Source organism: Podarcis raffonei, chromosome 1 (assembly GCF_027172205.1).
Source record: "Podarcis raffonei isolate rPodRaf1 chromosome 1, rPodRaf1.pri, whole genome shotgun sequence".
NCBI lineage: Eukaryota > Metazoa > Chordata > Lepidosauria > Squamata > Lacertidae > Podarcis > Podarcis raffonei.
In genome coordinates, this window is record NC_070602.1 from 113,618,610 (window position 1) to 113,637,480 (window position 18,871).

Consider the following 18,871-nt stretch of genomic DNA (forward strand, 5'->3'; position numbering starts at 1 on the left):
AAACTACTTCAAGACAATGCATCCAATAACATAAGAGACAACAGCTTTTGTCATATTCAGCCTAAAGTTATACTTAATTAGAGGGATTTTTTCTCAAGACTTCAGCATAAATGGAGTTATTATTTAAAAATAAATGAGAAGGAGAAAGGAGTTTACATATACGCCCTTTGCAGGCAAAAGTATATTCAGCGTTTGAAAAAATTATCATAAAACAAATATTTCCTCTGTTCATTGCTTAAGGAATACAATTAATTTTATAATGAATGATTTTAGAGTGTTGTTTGTGCTGTACATTTGTACTGTTTTATTGTTGTTAGCCGCCCTGAGCCCGGCTTCAGCTGGGGAGGGCGGGATATAAATAAATTTTTTATTATTATTATTATTATTATTATTATTATTATTATTATTATTATTATTATTACAAGAACAGTGCCAGACCGGAGGACACAAAATATTTTTTCCCATGTCCATTTGTGACCAGATCGTTTTGTTTGCTTTGTAACACAAAAAAACCCTTAATAAAAACTTAAAACTTAAAAAAAAAACCTCCTTCCCTCCTCAGAAGTGCTGTTGTTACCATAGCATTAGGATTCCCAGAACTGTCAAAGCTTTTCTGCAACAGCTTGTTCAAATTTCGAAACAAGAACAAAGGGAGAATACAGTGCACTCTTGAGAAATATATTCCAGTAGGTGCTATCTGCAGGTGTTTTAGAAGTCTGTACCTCTTTTATGCGAATGGCAAAACTAATGAAAGGCATGCTCCTATGCTTTGCTGAGCTGTCAAAGGAAGCAGTGAGGATGAGGTGGATTGCAGCCTGCTGCGGAAACACATCAGGATCGCGAGCCCAGGGTGACAGGGTGTCAAAGCTAACTGGGGACAACTTTCCTAGTCACCACTCATTTCCCCCTGAACGATGCTATAGAAGTGGTAAACAGTCGTGTTGTTAAAATACTCCCCTGCACAGATAAATAAGATGCGCTGCTGCTTCTGTTTTTTACAACCTTGCATCTCCTACACGGCCATGCTCTTGAAAGTGCCAGATTAGGAAAAAAGTTCTCCAATCTTTTACAAAAGCCGAGTATTACATAGTAGGTGCCTGATTGTGTTCACTTCTTTGTTTAAATTACATTAGAGGTGTCCTGATTGCTTTGTCAAACTCTGTCTGACAACATGATAATAAATTTATTCATCCCTTGCAAGTTTCCTGTCAGTGGGTTACACTCATTGTATATAACATGGCTTTAAAAAAAAGAACTATTCGTTTATATAGTGCCATCAATGTGCACAGCATTTTGTAATGAAACATACGACAACAGCAACCAATAACCCCCACTTTGAGGAGCTCCCTATCTAATAATTAACACAATAAGTGGAAACAAAAGGAGGGGAGGAAGATGTGAGTAAGGGAAATGGAGAATTATGCTGAAGAACTAAATAAAAGGTTTAAATTAGGGTGGCTCACCTGGGCCCTCTAGCGGTTGTTGGCTTGTGACTCCCATCAGCAACCCCCTCCAGCCAGTATGACCAATTGTCAGGGATGATGGGAGCCACAGGTTCCCCAGCCATGGTTTACAGGGGTCAGCAAATTTTTCAGCAAGGGGCCGGTCCACTGTCCCTCAGACCTTGTGGGGGGCCGGACTATATTTGGGGGAGGGATGAACGAATTCCTATGCCCCAAAATAACCCAGAGATGCATTTTAAATAAAAGGACACATTCTACTCATGTAAAAACACGCTGATTCCAGGACCGTCCGCAGGCTGGATTTAGAAGGCGATTGGGCCGGATCCAGCCCCCAGGCCTTAGTTTGCCCACCCATGGTTTAAATCGGGTCAGCAAACTTTTTCAGCAGGGGGCCGGTCCACTGCTCCTAAAACCAGCGTGGTGTAGTGCTTAAGAGTGGTGGACTCGTACTCTGGTGAACCGGGTTCACGTCTCCGCTCCTCCACATGCAGCTGCTGGGTGACCTTTGGCTAGTTGCACTTTTCTGAAGTCTCTCAGCCCCACTCACCTCACAGAGTGTTTGTTGTGGGGGAGGAAGGGAAAGGAGAATGTTAGCCGCTTTGAGACTCCTTCGGGTAGTGATAAAGCGGGATATCAAATCCAAACTCTTCTGCTTCTGCTTCTACTTCTGCTTCTGCTTCTGCTTCTTCTTCAGACCTGGTTTGAGGGCCGGACTATATTTTGAAGGGGGGAAAATAAACAAATTCCTATGCCCCACAAATAACCCAGATATGCATTTTAAATAAAAGCACACATTCTGCTCATGTAAAAACACCAGGCTGGCCCCACAAATAACCCAGAGATGCATTTTAAATAAAAGGACACATTCTGCTCATATAAAAACACACTGATTCCCGGACCATCCGCGGGCCAGATTTAGAAGGCGAATGGGCCGGATCTGGCCCCCGGGCCTTAGGTTGCCTACCCATGGTTTAAATTCTTGTGAAGACCCTTTAACAGTGGCATCCTCTCCCTCCTCCTGCATCTCTTCTTCACTCTCCAGTCCTCAAGCTTCTCCTGCTTCTATTTTCTCTCGCCCAGTTCACAGATTCCTTCTTCCAAGCCAGTCTCCAACCCCCTTTCTCCTGGTGCCCACTCATCAGAATCTGGCCACAGGAATTTTTGGGGTAACAAAAGTACATACAGCATCTCTGCTTTCAGTTCATAGAGACTTTTTAACAGATCAATGTGAGTCACTAATGTTATGGTGAGTGTCAGGTTGGGGGAGAAGAGTGGTGGAAATTGGAGGAGAGAGAAAACGGTGGGTGGTTGTAAACTTTCATTCTTTTACATCTGTTTGTGCAAGGTTTTTGTGTCAGCATCGTGTGGGTAGGTTCTTTCTCCATTCATTTGTTTTTCGTTGGCTGTGAGAGAGATTGGGGGACCCCAGGGAATGGTTGGTTGCCTTCAGTTGACTGCAGTGAGTATTGTTTACTCCACATCTCTGCAGCAATTTGAAAATTCAAATCATGAAAATTCATCCGTATTTTAGGGTCCTAAAAAACACCTTTTTGTATGCAGTTTTGTATTTTTTTTGCAAGCAACTTCCCCTAATATAATGCATTTTCCCCACTAATATTTTAATTTTTATGTGCACCTTCCCCTAATCTTGTAAATGCTGTTTGCCTGGAAAACTACATTGTTTGCAGATTCCAACAGAAGAGCTGCATTACAGTTCACATGTTGCTTCAGAAAACGCAGTTTGGGTCGATTGGCCTTTAAGTGTGAACCGAACTGAATTTCCCTGAGATAGTGCCCTAAGACACTGGTCGTGTCTGGTCCTCATAGCATCATCTGGATTACAGGACAACCTGGCAGCCTAATATTCTTTCTCTCTCTCTTTCAGAAGATAAGGCAAACCTGACAGTGAATGGCTCTAGTCAGCTTCCAAATGCTGAAGTGGTCTCTTTTATACCTGAGCCTGGAGCTACAGCAGTGCTTGTCACCTCCGCAGCGGTAGCAACAACATCCACACCCTCCTCATCAACTTCTTCCAAGAGCACAAATGGGACTACTAATGCCATTTCTGAATCAGAAGAGGAGAAAGCCAAAAAACTGCTTTACTGCTCATTATGCAAAGTGGCTGTGAACTCCCTATCACAGCTAGAAGCACATAACACAGGTGAGTATCTGCCAGAAATAACTAAATGCATCATTGAGGGGTGGGGGGAGGGCTGAAAGAAGGGCTGGCATTTAGACATGGTGGTGTATGTAATAATTCTTTGCCTCCTTTATTTATTTTTTAAAGGAGAGGGTGTTTTATGTAAAATATACAGTGGCAATTACTAGATTCCTGTCTGCAGTCAACACGGGATGCATAAATCCTGTTCTTTATTAAAGCTCTGAATCATCTGGTTATACGGAAATAGGCATCTACTGCATGCTTAGCGCTGCCATTTCCTGTGAATGCGCTTGTTGCCCAGACTGACGGTTTCGCCCAACTTCCTGGGATCTGTATTTCGCCCTCTTACTCCAGGAAATGCTGTTGCAGAACAAAAAAATCAGAAGGCAGTTTTCATGATTCCACATTTCAAGGAGAACCATTGAGGGCCACCTCACACGCATACCCTCCAACATTTCTCCGCTGAAAATAGGAACGTCCTATTCCATTATTCTTATTACCATTGCCATTACCATTGTTTTATTTATATCGCTCCCATCTGACTGGGTTGCCCCAGCCACTCTGGGCAGCTTCCAACCTATATTAAAATATAACAAAACATTAAACATTTAAAAACTTCACTATACAGGGTTGCCTTCAGATTTCTTCTAAAGGTTGTAGAGTTGCTCGGGGGTTACATAACTCCATAGCCTTCAACATTTCTCCAATGAAAATAGGGACGTCCTAAGGAAAAGCAGAACATTCCGGGATCAAATCAGAAACTGGGATGGCTTCTCTTAAATTCGGGACTGTCCCTGGAAAATAGAAACACTTAGAAGGTCTGCATATGGTAACTGCTGAAAAGGCCTTCCCTGATGCTCTCAGTGACCAGGGTAACACTGGTCAGCTGCTGCTTATTCAGTGTATCTCTCCATTCCTATGTAGGACCTACACGCCTTTTGTCCTGGTGCAAGGACTATCCAGCGCTGGCACAGGAAGGGCTCCGTAAGAGATATTTTAAAAATAAATAAATAAGGAAGACTTCAGAAATTCACCCCATCTGAATTTCTCCAAGGGTTTTGGAGTTCCGAATTAGCCTGGTCTCGTTTCCAAAGCCAAACCAATGTAATGGAAACCCTCCATCACTCATTTTTATTATTTCTTTATTTTATATATGGCACCGTGCATGTTCAGTTCGCCTCAGCTTTCAGTTCCTTTGTGTCTTTTGAGAGCCAGTGTGGTGCAGTGCTCGAGAGGGTCTTACTTTGGACTGTGGAGACTCTGATTCAAATCTTCACCCAGCCATGGAGATGGCTGAGCGATGTTGAGTCAGTCACTATCTCTTTGCCCTGCCTAACTGGCAAGTTTGGTGTGAGGACAGAGGGGCCTTGGTGGAAAGGCAGCATATAAATCTAAGAAATAAAATAATTTTCCCCCTCTCCAAATTTACCGTGTGCCTTTGCATCACTGGTAGACAGAATTGCGTCAAGACTCCTTTCTGTGGAGTATTTTTCCTCAGTGAATATTTTGATTATTTGTATTGATAAAATATGGCCAAAAAAGCCCACCATCCGATCGTGATGTGATTGTACAGTGTTTGTATTTTCTTGCATGTTTCTCCAAGGGACATGAGCACATGTATGAATGAGTAAAGCACCTCATAAATAATACTGATGTAAGCATACATCTTAAATCTGCTTCCCTTCCCCAGTGTTTTAACTAGGTATAAGTATGTTATTGTGGCAGAAGCCTTTGTGAGCTAATATCACTCATGCATAAGAAAAAGTAATGCATGAGTGGTATTAAGTAGATGAAATGAACCAAGTAACTGAAAGAATATAGATTTTAAAAACCTACTATTTCTTCTGCGGGAGAATATAATTATGCCTGTGAATCTCATACCTCAAAGTGTTTTTGTGCCTTGATTTTTTTTTCTTTAAAAAAAGACCAATAACAAGAAGCCATATTTTCCTTCTGTTTCCCTCATGATAGTAACAAACTGCAGAACAAAAGTCCTGTGTGCCTTTTTTTCATGCAGTCTTTACTTATTTTCTGGTGAATAGAAGCTGCTTGCATAACTTGAAAGTTGTTGGAACCCTAGAAACACCATTGGTGTTTCCCAGACACAGAATTGCTGGTTGAGAGTAAAGTGGACTGCAACAGGAGAATTAATGGCCAGGGAGTGGGTGGGTGGTTTTTTCCTTGTGCACCAGTTCTCTGCCACATCTCCTCAGAGAAACTTCCTTCCTCCATAAAGCTTATTTCCAGTCATTGAGCCAAATGTGGGATGAATGGGGGGAAATGGAGATAGCTCAGTTGGTAGAGCATGAGACTATTAATCTCAGGGTCGGGGTTTCAGCCCCACATTGGGCAAAAGATTCTTGCATTGCAGTGGGTTGGACTTAGATGACCCCGTGTCCCTTCCAACCCTACCATTCTATGAATCTATAAAATGGAAGGTCACGAGAGAATCAGATGGGAGGAAATGGTCCAGCACCTACACATCTGCCTACTGATTCCCCTTTGCCCCCTACATTAAGCACTTTGAGTCAAACTCAGGAGGACTGGGTTTTCCAACCCTCACGTAGTTCTATCCTTGGTTTCTGGTTTTCTCATGAAATTCCATTGTTAGGTGAACAAGCTGAAAAGCTTTCACTTCAGCAAAACAGATAGGTGATCTGTTTTGCTGAATTGAAAGCTTTTCAGCTTTCTCGTGCTTTCATTTGTAGCACTGGGTGAACATGATTTTCCAGTACTTCTCCTTTGTGCTGAAATGAAAAACTATTTCTTAAGATGGCAAAAATGACTTACAGATCAAAAGGAAGTAATTGTGAGGAAAACTCTATTTCCTGGGGGAAAATATTTTCCTCCTCCTATGCCAAGGATTCTAAAGTGGTGGATTCTGGGATACGCTTTTAGAAGGTCACCAAGATCCATATAGTTGGAACTATGGATTATGTGGCAAAAGAGGATTTATCTTAATCAGTGCCTGTAATGATAGGTGGTTCCTAAACAATCTCACAGTTCTGCAAAGGGTTTCTCATTGAGAAGCATTTGAAAACTTAACTTCACAGAACAGGGGTGGGAAAAACGAGTCTTCTAGATGGATTCCCATCATCCCTTACTGTCAGGGAAATGCCATCGGTTCAGGGGGGAGACGGGAAAAGCCGGATGGATTACAGAGAGCCCCCAAAGATTGTGGGAAGCAGCTCCTCCTCAGCGGAGGAGAGTAACCACGCCTCCAGTGGAGAGGAGCTTCAGGGCTCGGAGGAGGCGAGGCAGTGCCAGGACACCTTGCCTGGGCAAAGCAGGGAGGAGAGAGGTCCTCCGTTACCCACGCCCTCCTTGCGCAGTAAGCTTTCGCGTCGAGAGGGGAGGCGCAGACTGGGCGTCAAGAAACTACTTTGTTGGGGAAGGTTTAAGGGCCGCCCACTCACGGATTCTGCCAGCCACGGGAAAGTGGCACTCTGGACAGAAAGTTTATTTTGGCATCAAAAGCAAGGCTTCACAGCCGAGCAGGGAGGCATTTGCCTGCTTGCTCTCGGGTAACCCCTTGGAGCCCTAACACTTACCATTGGCCATTTTGATCTGGGCTGATAGGAGCCCAGCATCATCACAAGTTCCCTACACATGGCAAACAAAAAGGCTTAGTATAATGTTTGGAAGATTGCAATGGCCAAGAATATAACTGGTAAACCTTGTGCCAGGAAGGCAAAGAAGCAGTCGAACTTCTCTATTCTACCTGGTGCATCTTGATTTCTTACATTTCAGAAAACAACCTACACGATTCCTTACGCAAGCCAAGGAGAGAAATATGGACTTCTTGATTAAAAGGATGGATTAAATACATAAATGCAGTTATACTTACCTGTATATAACGTAGTCATCTCCGTACTGGCTTTCCATGTTGATGTGTTAAGTTTTTGTTGTTTTAGTCTCTCCTGGGTTTGGGGGGCGGGGTGTTGTTTTGTTACTGCTTGTAAGAAGATATTGTTCACTTGCAAAAACCCAAGGGAAATGAAGGAAAAAAGCCTTTGGGCAGGTAACAAAAAAAGCAAAGCCCTTCCTTCATATTTACCCTATGTGTAAATATGGAAAGTGATGGAAATGGTATTATGGCTGAAAATGTTTAGTTGGTCATTTAAGGGAGAAACAATCTCTGATGCTTTTGCAATGTGGCTCATCAGGTTCCAAGCACAAGACAATGGTTGAGGCTCGGAATGGTGCCGGTCCAATTAAGTCTTACCCTAGACCAGGATCCAGGCTGAAGGCTCAGAATGTCACTATGGGCTCAGGACTGCAGAACAAAACATTTCATTGTGAGATCTGTGACGTCCATGTCAACTCAGAAATCCAACTTAAGCAGGTATGGCGACAGCATCAGGAATCACTGGGTTTGCATAGCGCATGCCACATTCATAGATCACGGGAGTCCTTTGTTTTGTATCACACGCTCGTCGGATTAAGTGGCTAATTTTAATTTGGCAGACCAAATTCCACTTTCCAGATGTTGGCAAAGGAATCCACCTGCCTTGTGCAAAAATATGGTACCAGATCCTGAATCTCAGGTTTTGCTTTTAAATTGGCAGATATATAAACCTCATAGGTGCTCAAGAACAAGTCTGAAAATATTTAGGCAGGATTTACTAATGGCTGAGAGCCACTTCCTCTGCTGATGAGAACAGCTTGTGTACAGGCCAGGATGATTCCAGTCAGCCACTGTGTGCTGGCATGATACTGGCTGCAGCACTTGCAGCCTCCCAGTGCTTAAATATATAGGGATGAGAATTCCCTTCTTTCCTGGATCTTCACCATCCATCTGCTGCTGGCAATTTCACATGGTAAGACCAGTGCTGTCATCCAGAACCTTCTCCTCTTGCTCTCTTGATGCACAATCTATCGCTTTGATTTTATTGTCTCCTAATGAAAATCTGAGTATACACAGATTTTAAGTAATAAGTTTGGGAGTTTTTTTTTAATGTACCTGATTTGTACAATCATAATATCTAAATGTTCCGGTTGCATGGTTTTACAGGGGTTTTACTACTGAAATCTAAATCTTCTGCTGGAGCTCTATGCAGTTTATTTTCTTGGAGTAAGTTCACAGATTTGCACAATAAGTGCAGCAGGTGATATACAGCATTAGTCAAACCCGAGTGAAATCATTGGACTCGTGTAACTGAAGTCCCCTGATTCCTTTGAGTTTACTCCAATTATGGCTAACATTAGATATTATCCCGTATTAGGTAATGACTTTTAAACTGAACATTTTTTGTTTTGTTTTACATTTTCAGCACATTTCCAGCAGAAGACACAAGGACAGAGTTGCAGGGAAGCCTACAAAACCGAAATATAGCCCTTATAACAAACTACAACGTAGTCCAAGTATTCTAGCAGTAAGTGTTGCCTGAGCATAGCAGTATATTTTTCCGTAACTGGGGGATTCCAAGTGCATTCAAGTTTAGGTGTATGTCAAATGTGAATCTTCCAGTCGACACACAAAGGAAGTTAGCTGCTGCTGGAGGGGAGGAATAAACCATCTGAAATGGAACGAGTAGTGTGTCATATTTTTCTTTTTAGAAATGCACTCCATCTCTTTTAAAGGCCGACGCAGGGCACGTTAGGGGAATACATTTCTGCCTTTAAGCAAGCCTTTTTGCAATGTCCCGTTCTTCTCATGGTTCCAACTGAAGGCAACAGCAGGCAGTGCTTAAATTGAACCCTAGAGGGCAGAACAGACTCCACTGCATTTCTCTTGATTGTTTCTCATCTTCCTCTTGCCCATTCCTACGGCGGCTATTAAAACTACTGTGGTGCCACGGAATAGTTCCAAGTCCTCAAAAAAACAGAGCTTATCTTGCAATGTAGAAATCCTTCCCCGCATAATTTCTCTTTCGTGGGCACTCATGTCCAGGATACAGTGTTGGAAGATTCTGTGACCATTTCTGTGTTAGGGAAGATATCTAGAAGAGGCTCTCAAGGGCTGCTAGCCATGATGGCTATGCTCTGCCTTAAGGGTCAGATGCAGTGATGCTTCTAGATACCAGTTGCTGGAAAGCACAGGAAGGGAGAGTTTGCTTGGGTCTTGCGTGGCCAGGAGGCTGGAGCAGCTGGGCCATTTCCCTGATCCGGCAGACTCTTCTTATGTTCTTACGATGGGTGTGAGCCTCCTACAGAAAGAGGCTCCCCACTGAAGTCGGCGATCATTATTTTTAACGAACCTGGAGTGCATCCAGGGTGCGCTGCAAGCCAAGGATGCCTAAGGAACGTATATTCTCAGTTTTAAAGTGCAGCACGTTCCAAATGACCTTTAGAAGCAAGCAAGCAAACAAACAAACACTAATATCCTTGCATAATTATAAAGAATAAAATTAAAATGCTTCAGGCTATATCCACTTATTAGTTTCACGGTAGGGGAGCTGAAGCAGGTGCGTGCTGGAGCACAAGACCCAGTTAAGTGTTTAATTTGTATCTGTAAGCAGGCAGTGAGCTCTTAGGACCAACTTCATACATTGCTGCTTGTACAATGTTTTCAGGACTTTTGACCACCACTGTTGTCTCTGAAAGTATAGTCAGGGTCCATGAAGCTGACTACCTCAAGAGGTGCTATCAGGCAACTCTGCATACACATCTTTCTCAGTTAATAAAGTGCATTAACCACTTGTGCATGCTAATTTTAGCTGTATCAGGGACTGTCGGGGGGGAATCACCTGCTGACTCCTATCCACAAATAGAAGCGAAAACGAAGAAAATAAACTGGTAAAGACTCTCCTCCCTGGAAGAGAGGGGAGGGGTTGTGGGCGGGAGCCCGAGCACCGCCCCTAGCAGGGGGCGTAGCCCCCTGCCTCCACCTCACATGGCTGGCGCCCACGCCCCTCTGGAGGCATCCAACCAGGTGCCTCGGAGGGGGCGTGTTCAGCAGCCTTTTGCTGCGGCGCCAGCCTCTCCCCGGCCTCATTCTTCGCCGTCGTCTCGTCGCGAGTCACCCACCCTCCACTCCCTTAGAGTTAGGGCTTAGGTCATTGGCCTTGCTATGGACCTTAGGTTGGTCGCCCTGGTTGTCTAGGGGGCCTGGTAGGAGTTTTTCCATTTGGCATTAGGCTTTTTTGGTTTTTTCGCCTACCTCGTAGCAATCGCCACAACTTTTGTGGTATTGGTGGGTAGGTTAGGCATTGGAATAATGTGTTGTGGTATGTCGAAGAGCTAGGTGTGGCCATCGCCTATGCCTTCAATTTAGGGGTATTCCGTTAAAGGAATCTGGCGGTCGTGTATTCTGTCCGATGCCTGCTTGGCGGGAGGCCATGGCACGACCCTCGGTGACATCAGGGGTGAGCCTATAGTTGGATTAGCATCAACAGGCTCCACCTACTGGTGAATAAACCCACTTGCTTGAGAGATCCAATGCCTAAGCCAATACCTTTTCACTGCTGTAATCAATAAAGTTGTGGCCTTTCCTTGCCCATTAACCTTATATCATGTGTCCTTGTGTATTCATTTCGCATCGCGGGGGTCGGGTCCTCGAACCACAATGGTAGGCTGTAAGTGCCCTTTAGAAAAATAATCACATTAACCTTGGCAAGAAACATTTTAGTGGGTCAATTCTGCTAATCCATATAATGCGCAGCGATATTGACATTCGGTAGAAGGTTAACCTTAATGCAAATAGCTAATTGCAGTCTGCTTTACAGTGTTATGGTATCACTTGGATGTTTTTAACCTCCTGGGCAGAAAATTTAAAAAGGAGGAGTGGAATTTTAAAGCACTTACTCGTTGGCTTAGGTATTTATACCCCACTTTTCCAGGCAAAATCCTCCAGAAAACAGCTTACAACATGATCAGTGCAGCACAATGTAATTTTTTTATATATATATATATATATATATATATATATATATATATATATATAAAAATAACATTAACATATGCAAACCCAATAAAGATAAAACACTGAACAAATAGTAATGTTTAAAGCATGTATAAGCATTAGCAATTGAAACAGAAAAAAGTCAGTAAAGTAACTGAAGAAAAGGAAGGTCCAAATGTACATCCCATAGGAGGGTGTTCAGCACTGATGGGGTCACTATGGAAAAGGCCCTGCTGTCTCTCGTACTTACTAATGTAGCTGAGCTTGTAAGGAGGGCAAGGGAACCCCTTGGTTGTCACAAGCTGCTGAGCTGGAACTTACAAACCATCTTCAAAGGGCACTCCACATTTGGTGCATTGCACTCGTCTAGTCTGCATGTAAGCAGGTAACAAGTAACCATGGCAAGGTCTGCTTTTCTTTCCTAGGTAGGGGCAGAACAGGTAAACCAGCCCAAGCTGATAAAAGGCCCTCATTGCTGGTCTTCCCTGTGGAGGTTGGGGACATTTATTTGTTTTGGTCCCCCCCCCCATTTTATATTGTGAACTGCCATAAAATCTTCGCATAAAGGGCGATTAAAAAATTTAATTAATAATAATAATAATTAGTGCTTTTTTTCAGCTGGAGCACGCCAGAGCACAGTTCGGGCACCTCTCCCCTCCTGCTTCTTGCGTTTATATACCTCTGAGAAGCCCGACACAAACATTTCATGTCAAAACAGAAGCTGGCCTGCATATTTGAGTCTATACTTCTTCTTTTTTTAGATCTATGACTCCACTTAGCTCCTAGCTGCTCCTAGCTATAATTGGTCAAGCTATAGGGCGGGGCCAATTTGTATTTCCTTTTTATCAATCTGACTCCTGTGTAACAGCGGCAGGCTTTAAGTTTCCAGCCGGGCCTCTGCCGTTGCATGTGTGTGCATTTGTGCAAGCGCCCTTCCTAGGTGCCCTAGCCAACTGCCTGAATCTAAGAGAACGAGGGAGGTGAGGGAGTATTTATTAGACCTGCACCAGAACCAGAGGCGACCCCCAAACCAGCTAGGGAGACTGCTTGCCATAGTTTTTAGCACGTCCGCAGGTGGCGAACGTGGCTGTCGTCAAACCTGTTCAGGGCTGCCTCGAGTCTCCCAGAGATTGACTGTAACAACTTCTTGTTGAGTTATGGCACTTACTGTTCTTGAAAAAACAGCGCTGGTTGTTGTTGTTGTTGTTATGTGGATTCCCCCTCCCCTTTGGGGGGGGGTCTCATAAATGGGTGAAATTTAATGTTTTTTGCCCCTTCTTCCTGTAGGCAAAACTCGCATTCCAGAAAGATATGATTAAGCCATTGGCCCCTGCGTTCCTTTCGTCTCCTCTTGCTGCTGCCGCTGCTGCTGCAGTATCTACTGCTTTGACTCTTCCTCCACGTCCTTCAGCGGCTTTGTTCCAGACACCTGCAATACCCACGGCTCTCCTAAGGGCAGGGCATGGCCCCATCCGAGCTACTCCCACATCTATCCTGTTTGCACCCTACTGATGGTTGAATCAACAGCATCTCATTGCTACGGCCATTTGGAAGAGAGACCGGAGGAAGCAAATAAAGATTCCGTATTTTTCCAGTGACTGCGTTTTTAAGGCACTAACGCTTGAAAGTGGGTTGTGGGACTCTGCATTGACGGGTATTGCAGTCTAGACAACAGAGGCTTGTTGTTTCGGAGTTGGTTTGGTTTGATTGTTTCAACGAACACAACTTGGATCGATGGTTTACGAAACGTTTAATTGTGCACAAAATATAGCAAGGGTTCATCTGCTTTTTAACTTAGACACACGACATGCATTAAAAAACAAAGAACATGGGATATTTTCCTGTCTGACTTGAAAACTAGGATCTTCCTCCCTCACTGCAGCACAAACTAGGTGAAACAAATGCTTGAATTGCTGACGACAGCTCAAGAACAGATTGCAACTTATTTCCTATGTGCTCCTGTTGCTAGGGATTGTGTGTTGTTTTGGGGCTCCGTGCTAGTGTATTTTGTGTAGTACCCGAGTTTTACCTCTCCTTCGATTTTAAAGCATTTTAGTTGCCGTGTAAATGTTTGGAAGCAGAGCAACCCTGGAGCTTTTTCTTTTAAAGAATTTAATGTATGTCTTTAATTTAACATTTTATTTAGAGAGATCCAGAATAAGAAAGCCATATATGAGATCGTTAAGATTGTGACTCATTTACTATTTTCATTTAACTTATTTTGCTTTGGTTCCCACACCCCTCCCACTGGTGTTGCTAAACAACCGTTTCAAAAGAGAGTTTCCTAATTTATATGTTTACCACATTTTGCGCTTGTTGAGGCAGCGGACCAGTGTATTTATTCATAAATATATTTGCCATTTCTAAACTTCTTTCCTATATGATGACGCTACATAGAGTTGTGGCTCCCAATGCAATAATGTACAGAAAATAAGATATTTATAAAATTAAGTGTCTCTTCTCTTAATATATTGCTGTTCTGGCCCTTTTCTTCCCTTGGGTTCCCCCACTTCATTTTATAAAGGTGATCCGGATACCGAAGACACACCAGGTGTCGTTTGGGACAACAAGGATAATCTCCAAAAACATCTTTACCTGCAGTCTGTAAAGAGTAAAATATATGTGTATTTTTTAAAGAAGGCACGTTTTTAATAAAACAACATGGAAAAATAGCAAACTGTTTATTAATGAGCAAAAGAATTCGCGTGGAACCTTTAAATGAGACCTCTGTTTGAAAACAGCATCATTACGGCACAGCACACTAGGAAGTTACCAAACGGCGGCACAGTCACTTGATTACACCGTCATTGTTAATGAATGACTGAAATTATGAATACATGGATATAATGTACTTTGCATATCACTGTGGAATGCTTAATGTCTTGCTGTGCTGTGTTTTTAATTCGGTGAAAGCAATAATGGAAAACCGTATGAGATACACCTACCTAAGGCTGTGGTTCTGTGGTCCTTGGGAGGGCATGCCAGGAGCCCATAGGACAGATCGGGTCACCCTCCCTGACGTTGGAGAAGAAGATCCAATGTCAGGTCCTCCCTGCCACCACAGGATCATTCAACCGGAGCACCTACATCAGTATGGGAAAAAGAGCTGTGTTGGGGGAGCAGCACCAAGCAGGATTAAAAATGCATACGTGTTGAGAGTCACCTCTAATTTTCTCCCTCCCTTTTTCTTCCCACTGTTTCCAACGGGAGGGCAAAGTTTTTTAGAAGATGGTGATGATGATCTAAGAACCTGGAAATGGATGGAACAATGCAGAGCATTCTTTTCCCTGCACTCAGCTTGGCATGGCATAGGACAGGCATAGGCAAACTCCGGCCCTCCAGATGTTTGGGACTACAATTCCCATCATCCCTGACCACTGGTCCTGTTAGCTAGGGATGATGGGAATTGTAGTCCCAAACATCTGGAGGGCTGGAGTTTGCCTGTGCCTGGCATAGGATAAGGTGGTTGAAGCACCTTTGGATTCCTTGCTAAAGTGAGCGATGCCCTGAGCACCTTTCAACATCCCTGCACAAAACACTTCTGAAATGAACTCCAGCAGTCTGGTGCCATTATAGTTCAAGTGGAGCTGTCTTTTTGATACATGGCTCACTGGCCCAGAAACATTCACCATATGGCATCGTTGAATCACACTGCTTAATTTGTAGCATAGTAATGCCACTGAAAAACAACAACAACCTGGAATTAATTTTGGATAGCCAGGTGAAGCTAGTGAACTTTGGGATGAATGGCCTGTGTTGTACACCCGCACATGTTTGGAAATTTCTAAATCACATTTGCTGCTGGGATTTTAGAAGGGACTGTACCTTAGCTACAACACATGGTCCATAAGAGTTTGAAGGCTGGTGTGTGTAGAAAATGTGTGAAAGGATGTGGAGTTATTTCTGTTCAAGCAGGGGGATCTGTTTTGGCATAAGTTTTAAAACACTGAATGGAAACTTTTGCCTAATGAAGTTTTGGAGCAAGATGATCTGCAACTGGTAAATGCCCATGTTTTAGTTCCTTCAAAAAGATATTCTGCTGTGGGTTATGGACAGTGCGTATTAGCCATTTGGAAAAAGAGATCCATTATCTCAACAATGGATGGGTTGACATTTGTTTATTTACACAAGCTATCTGGTGCCCATAACTTCTTGCTAGTCCTTTTCAACAGGAAGTAGCCACATTTTAGAGGGAGATCTCAGCATGGTTTCCAGGTGAAAAAAGAAGCCTGGGACCTTAGAGTGAAGGGCAGGTAATTAATAATGATAATAAATTATTGTTTATCCCAATTTTTTGTTAGGACAAGGGTTGCAGGTGTTTAGCCTGAAAACAGCATGGAGAGAACCAGAACATAAACTCTAATATATTACAGCATGGAGAGAACCAGAACATAAACTCTAATATATTACATTGGCCCATCTCTGACCATTGTTCGAAACTTCCATTGTTCTAGGCGCATTTTGTGACAGGGAATTTCATTAGCACAAGTACTTTCTGAGTTCTGGGCTCAGTACTGTGCCTGAGAATTCAGATTAAAACTGCAGAGTGGAGGAAAAGGAGGACCTTTTTCTGCCGTGCCACTTCCAGCTACTCTGAAGACGAGAATATTAGGGGAGTGGCCAGGGGAAGGACTAGACCATGTGAAAAATGAGCATAATAATTCAGCTGCAATTCATTTTCACCTTGATATTCTTGTTATTTAAAAAATGAACCTAGACATTCCATTGTTGTGCCCATAACCTAGGTTTAAGGTGCCTTTTAGCTCCTAGCTATCATATCTCAGTTTCTAACACTATCTCTGACCCAGAAGGCTCATTGAAGAAGACTGTACTTCTGGTGCTGTGTAAAGTTGTCTCAAAATAATAATTGGTCTCCCTTTGCACTTATATAGACAGCTTTAAGAAACAAATAATACCTTGTGTCAAGTGTCATTCCCCAAAGCGCACCTGAAGTTTTAGCCACCTTGTCCACCCTCTGCGGCTTCAGAAGCATGAACAGCAGATCCGGAACCTTCCGAAGGGTTTCAGATTCAACTGCATTCAAAAGATTCAGAATTACATTCAGCTTCTCGAGCGTCTCTGCAAAATGACTAGGCCTTTCAGGAAATTTGGGAGTACACAGGGTAATTGTGATTTGATAATTGAAAAATTCAACTTGATGTGAAGTAGCGGAGTAGCTTAGAGCCAAAAAGGCTAATAACTCTTCCGGGTAACTGAATAGATTCTTTTAATAAATATCAAAATGAAGAACATGTTTACATGCTCGTGTTCATACGAGCATGGGTCCAATCTCACTTAGTTTCCACTTCACTCTTTACCTCAGCAAAGAGTTGTTTCTTTATTCTTTATAAAGAAATCTCCTGGACAGAATTCTCCCTATTTGCATTATAGGGATCACCCTCTGTCTGAGTTATTACAGAGATACAACTGTCTTTTACAGTGTCCTGTATTCTCCTCACAGACATACCACGGAGATGCAGTAACAGCTGGACAGACAAACTCACTAACTGTCAAAAAATACCTCACAATCACATGAGAGGTGTTCCTTAAAGAAACTCCTCCCCCTTTTAAAATACATACAGCTACACAAATAAATATTCCCATTTCAGGAAAATTAAACATCTAATATCCTTAACAGTAATGGCTTCTGTAATCCTCATAGAACTCTAGCCCAATGGTTGCCATTAATTTGACTCTGAATTGATTTTAGAATGTATTTCAATTAATTGATTGTGATTTTATGTAAACTGTGTTATCTTTACTGTTGTTAGCCGCTCTGAGCCTGGCTTCGGCTGGGGAGGGCAGGATATAAATAAATTATTATTATTATTATTATTATTATTATTATTATTATTATTATTATTCCACAAACCTAGCGTTCTGTGACCCACCCTGTCTTTTCTGTGAACCGCCCTGAGACCTCCAGGTATAGGGCGGTATGTAAATAATAATAATAATAATAATAATAATAATAATAATAATAATAATAATTGAATGTGACCCTGGGGGCTTGAATTTTGCCTCACCTTTGCTTCTGACACTTTTAGGGCAAATGATGTATGGTGCTGAGAAGTATTGCAAAGAAAGTTGCCTTTTTACAAATCTTGGGTCAAGTCACCTGAAAATGAGGCTTTGACATTTTTTTGTTTTATCTGCTTTATGACAGAGCTGTTAATATTATTGACTGAATTTCTTTTTATGGATTCTGTAATTTTTGATCCTGAACTTTGTTCTCCCCCCCCCATATATTTTTAATTCTTTTTTATTATTATTTCATGGTCCCCTACTCTGGGAATGAAATGGTCAGTGAGTGGTGGGTGGGTGGTTGTTATCTGTTTCTCTCTCTCTCTCTCTCTCTCTCTCTCTCTCTCTCTCTCTCTCTCTCTGTGTGTGTGTGTGTGTGTGTGTACACGCACTTGTGTGTTTGTATTGCTTCGTTCCAGAGACGACATCTTCACAAGCTGATTGAGGGGGCCCAACACAACGGCCAGAGGTCACATTTGTGATGTCTCAGGGAGCCAGGGGTCAGAGCTGAAAACCCTCTGAACATTGAGGGGGTCCAGACCCCTAAAAATATATGGGGGGAGAGGGAGAAACTGCCTCAGGTCCTAGAAGTTGGCGTGCATGCTTCGTTTTATATTTAAGAAGCAATTAAGCAAACAAGCACACATACACAGAGAGAGAAATCTACAGGAAATTTACCTTTGACTTTCAGAGGTGAAAAGTTGTTCCTCAATGAATTATTCACAGGGAGAAAGAAGACTGGAGGCAAGCAATGCCACGTCTCTGTGGCACAAGTTCAGATTTCATTAGCTAACTTCTTTTCACCTGTGACAGTCCCCAGTCTGTAAATCTCCATGCCTGATGTAAATAGGATGCCATTATGCTCCGCTCCCCTTGCTTGTCTTCACGCTATGGAGGAGGGGAAAACAGACTTCCTTGCTTGCTTCCCTTCTTTCCCTTCTTTCTTTCATTTAATCTTTCTGCCAAGCTGAGCCTCTGAACTGCCAGCTTTGGCATTAGAATCATAAATCAACTTCAGCAATTACTCCCTGAAAATGATTTAATGCAAGCTGTACAAAACTGATTAATGATACTTACGACCCAGAATGTGTGGGGGGCCTGGGGGGGGTGTTAACACAGTGCATTGAGTGATATGTAATCTTCAAAAAGTTAATGGCAAATCAAATCCTTTCTGATGAGTGCCTGAAAATGAATTTTGACAACAACAACAAAACTTCCTTTGTCCCATTCCTCTTACAGTATTATTATCATCAGTCTGCTTTTATATTGTCCACACCTGAACAGATTCATATTGCAGGTAAAGAATAACATGGCTGAGTGAGTCCTTTCAGATGAGGCTAACCCAAAATGGAGGCAGAACATCGCCATTGCAGCTCGGAG

General features: G+C 42.7%; 1 protein-coding gene across 10 annotated transcripts in view; it reads left to right on the forward strand.

Annotated features, from left to right (window-relative positions):
• The window catches only part of ZNF385B (zinc finger protein 385B), a 193,859-nt gene extending 180,794 nt beyond the window's left edge, over nt 1-13,065 (forward strand). For 9 of the 10 annotated variants that reach the window (XM_053409711.1, XM_053409731.1, XM_053409759.1 and 6 more), the window contains 4 exons: nt 3,349-3,624; nt 7,791-7,969; nt 8,898-8,999; nt 12,755-13,065. In XM_053409711.1, coding sequence (XP_053265686.1) covers nt 3,349-3,624; nt 7,791-7,969; nt 8,898-8,999; nt 12,755-12,979 — 782 coding nt within the window. In that variant the 3' untranslated portion in view covers nt 12,980-13,065. The remainder of the gene's footprint in view (nt 1-3,348; nt 3,625-7,790; nt 7,970-8,897; nt 9,000-12,754) is intronic. The other variant, XM_053409721.1, reaches the window with a different exon arrangement.
• The last annotated feature ends 5,806 nt before the right edge of the window (nt 13,066-18,871 follow it).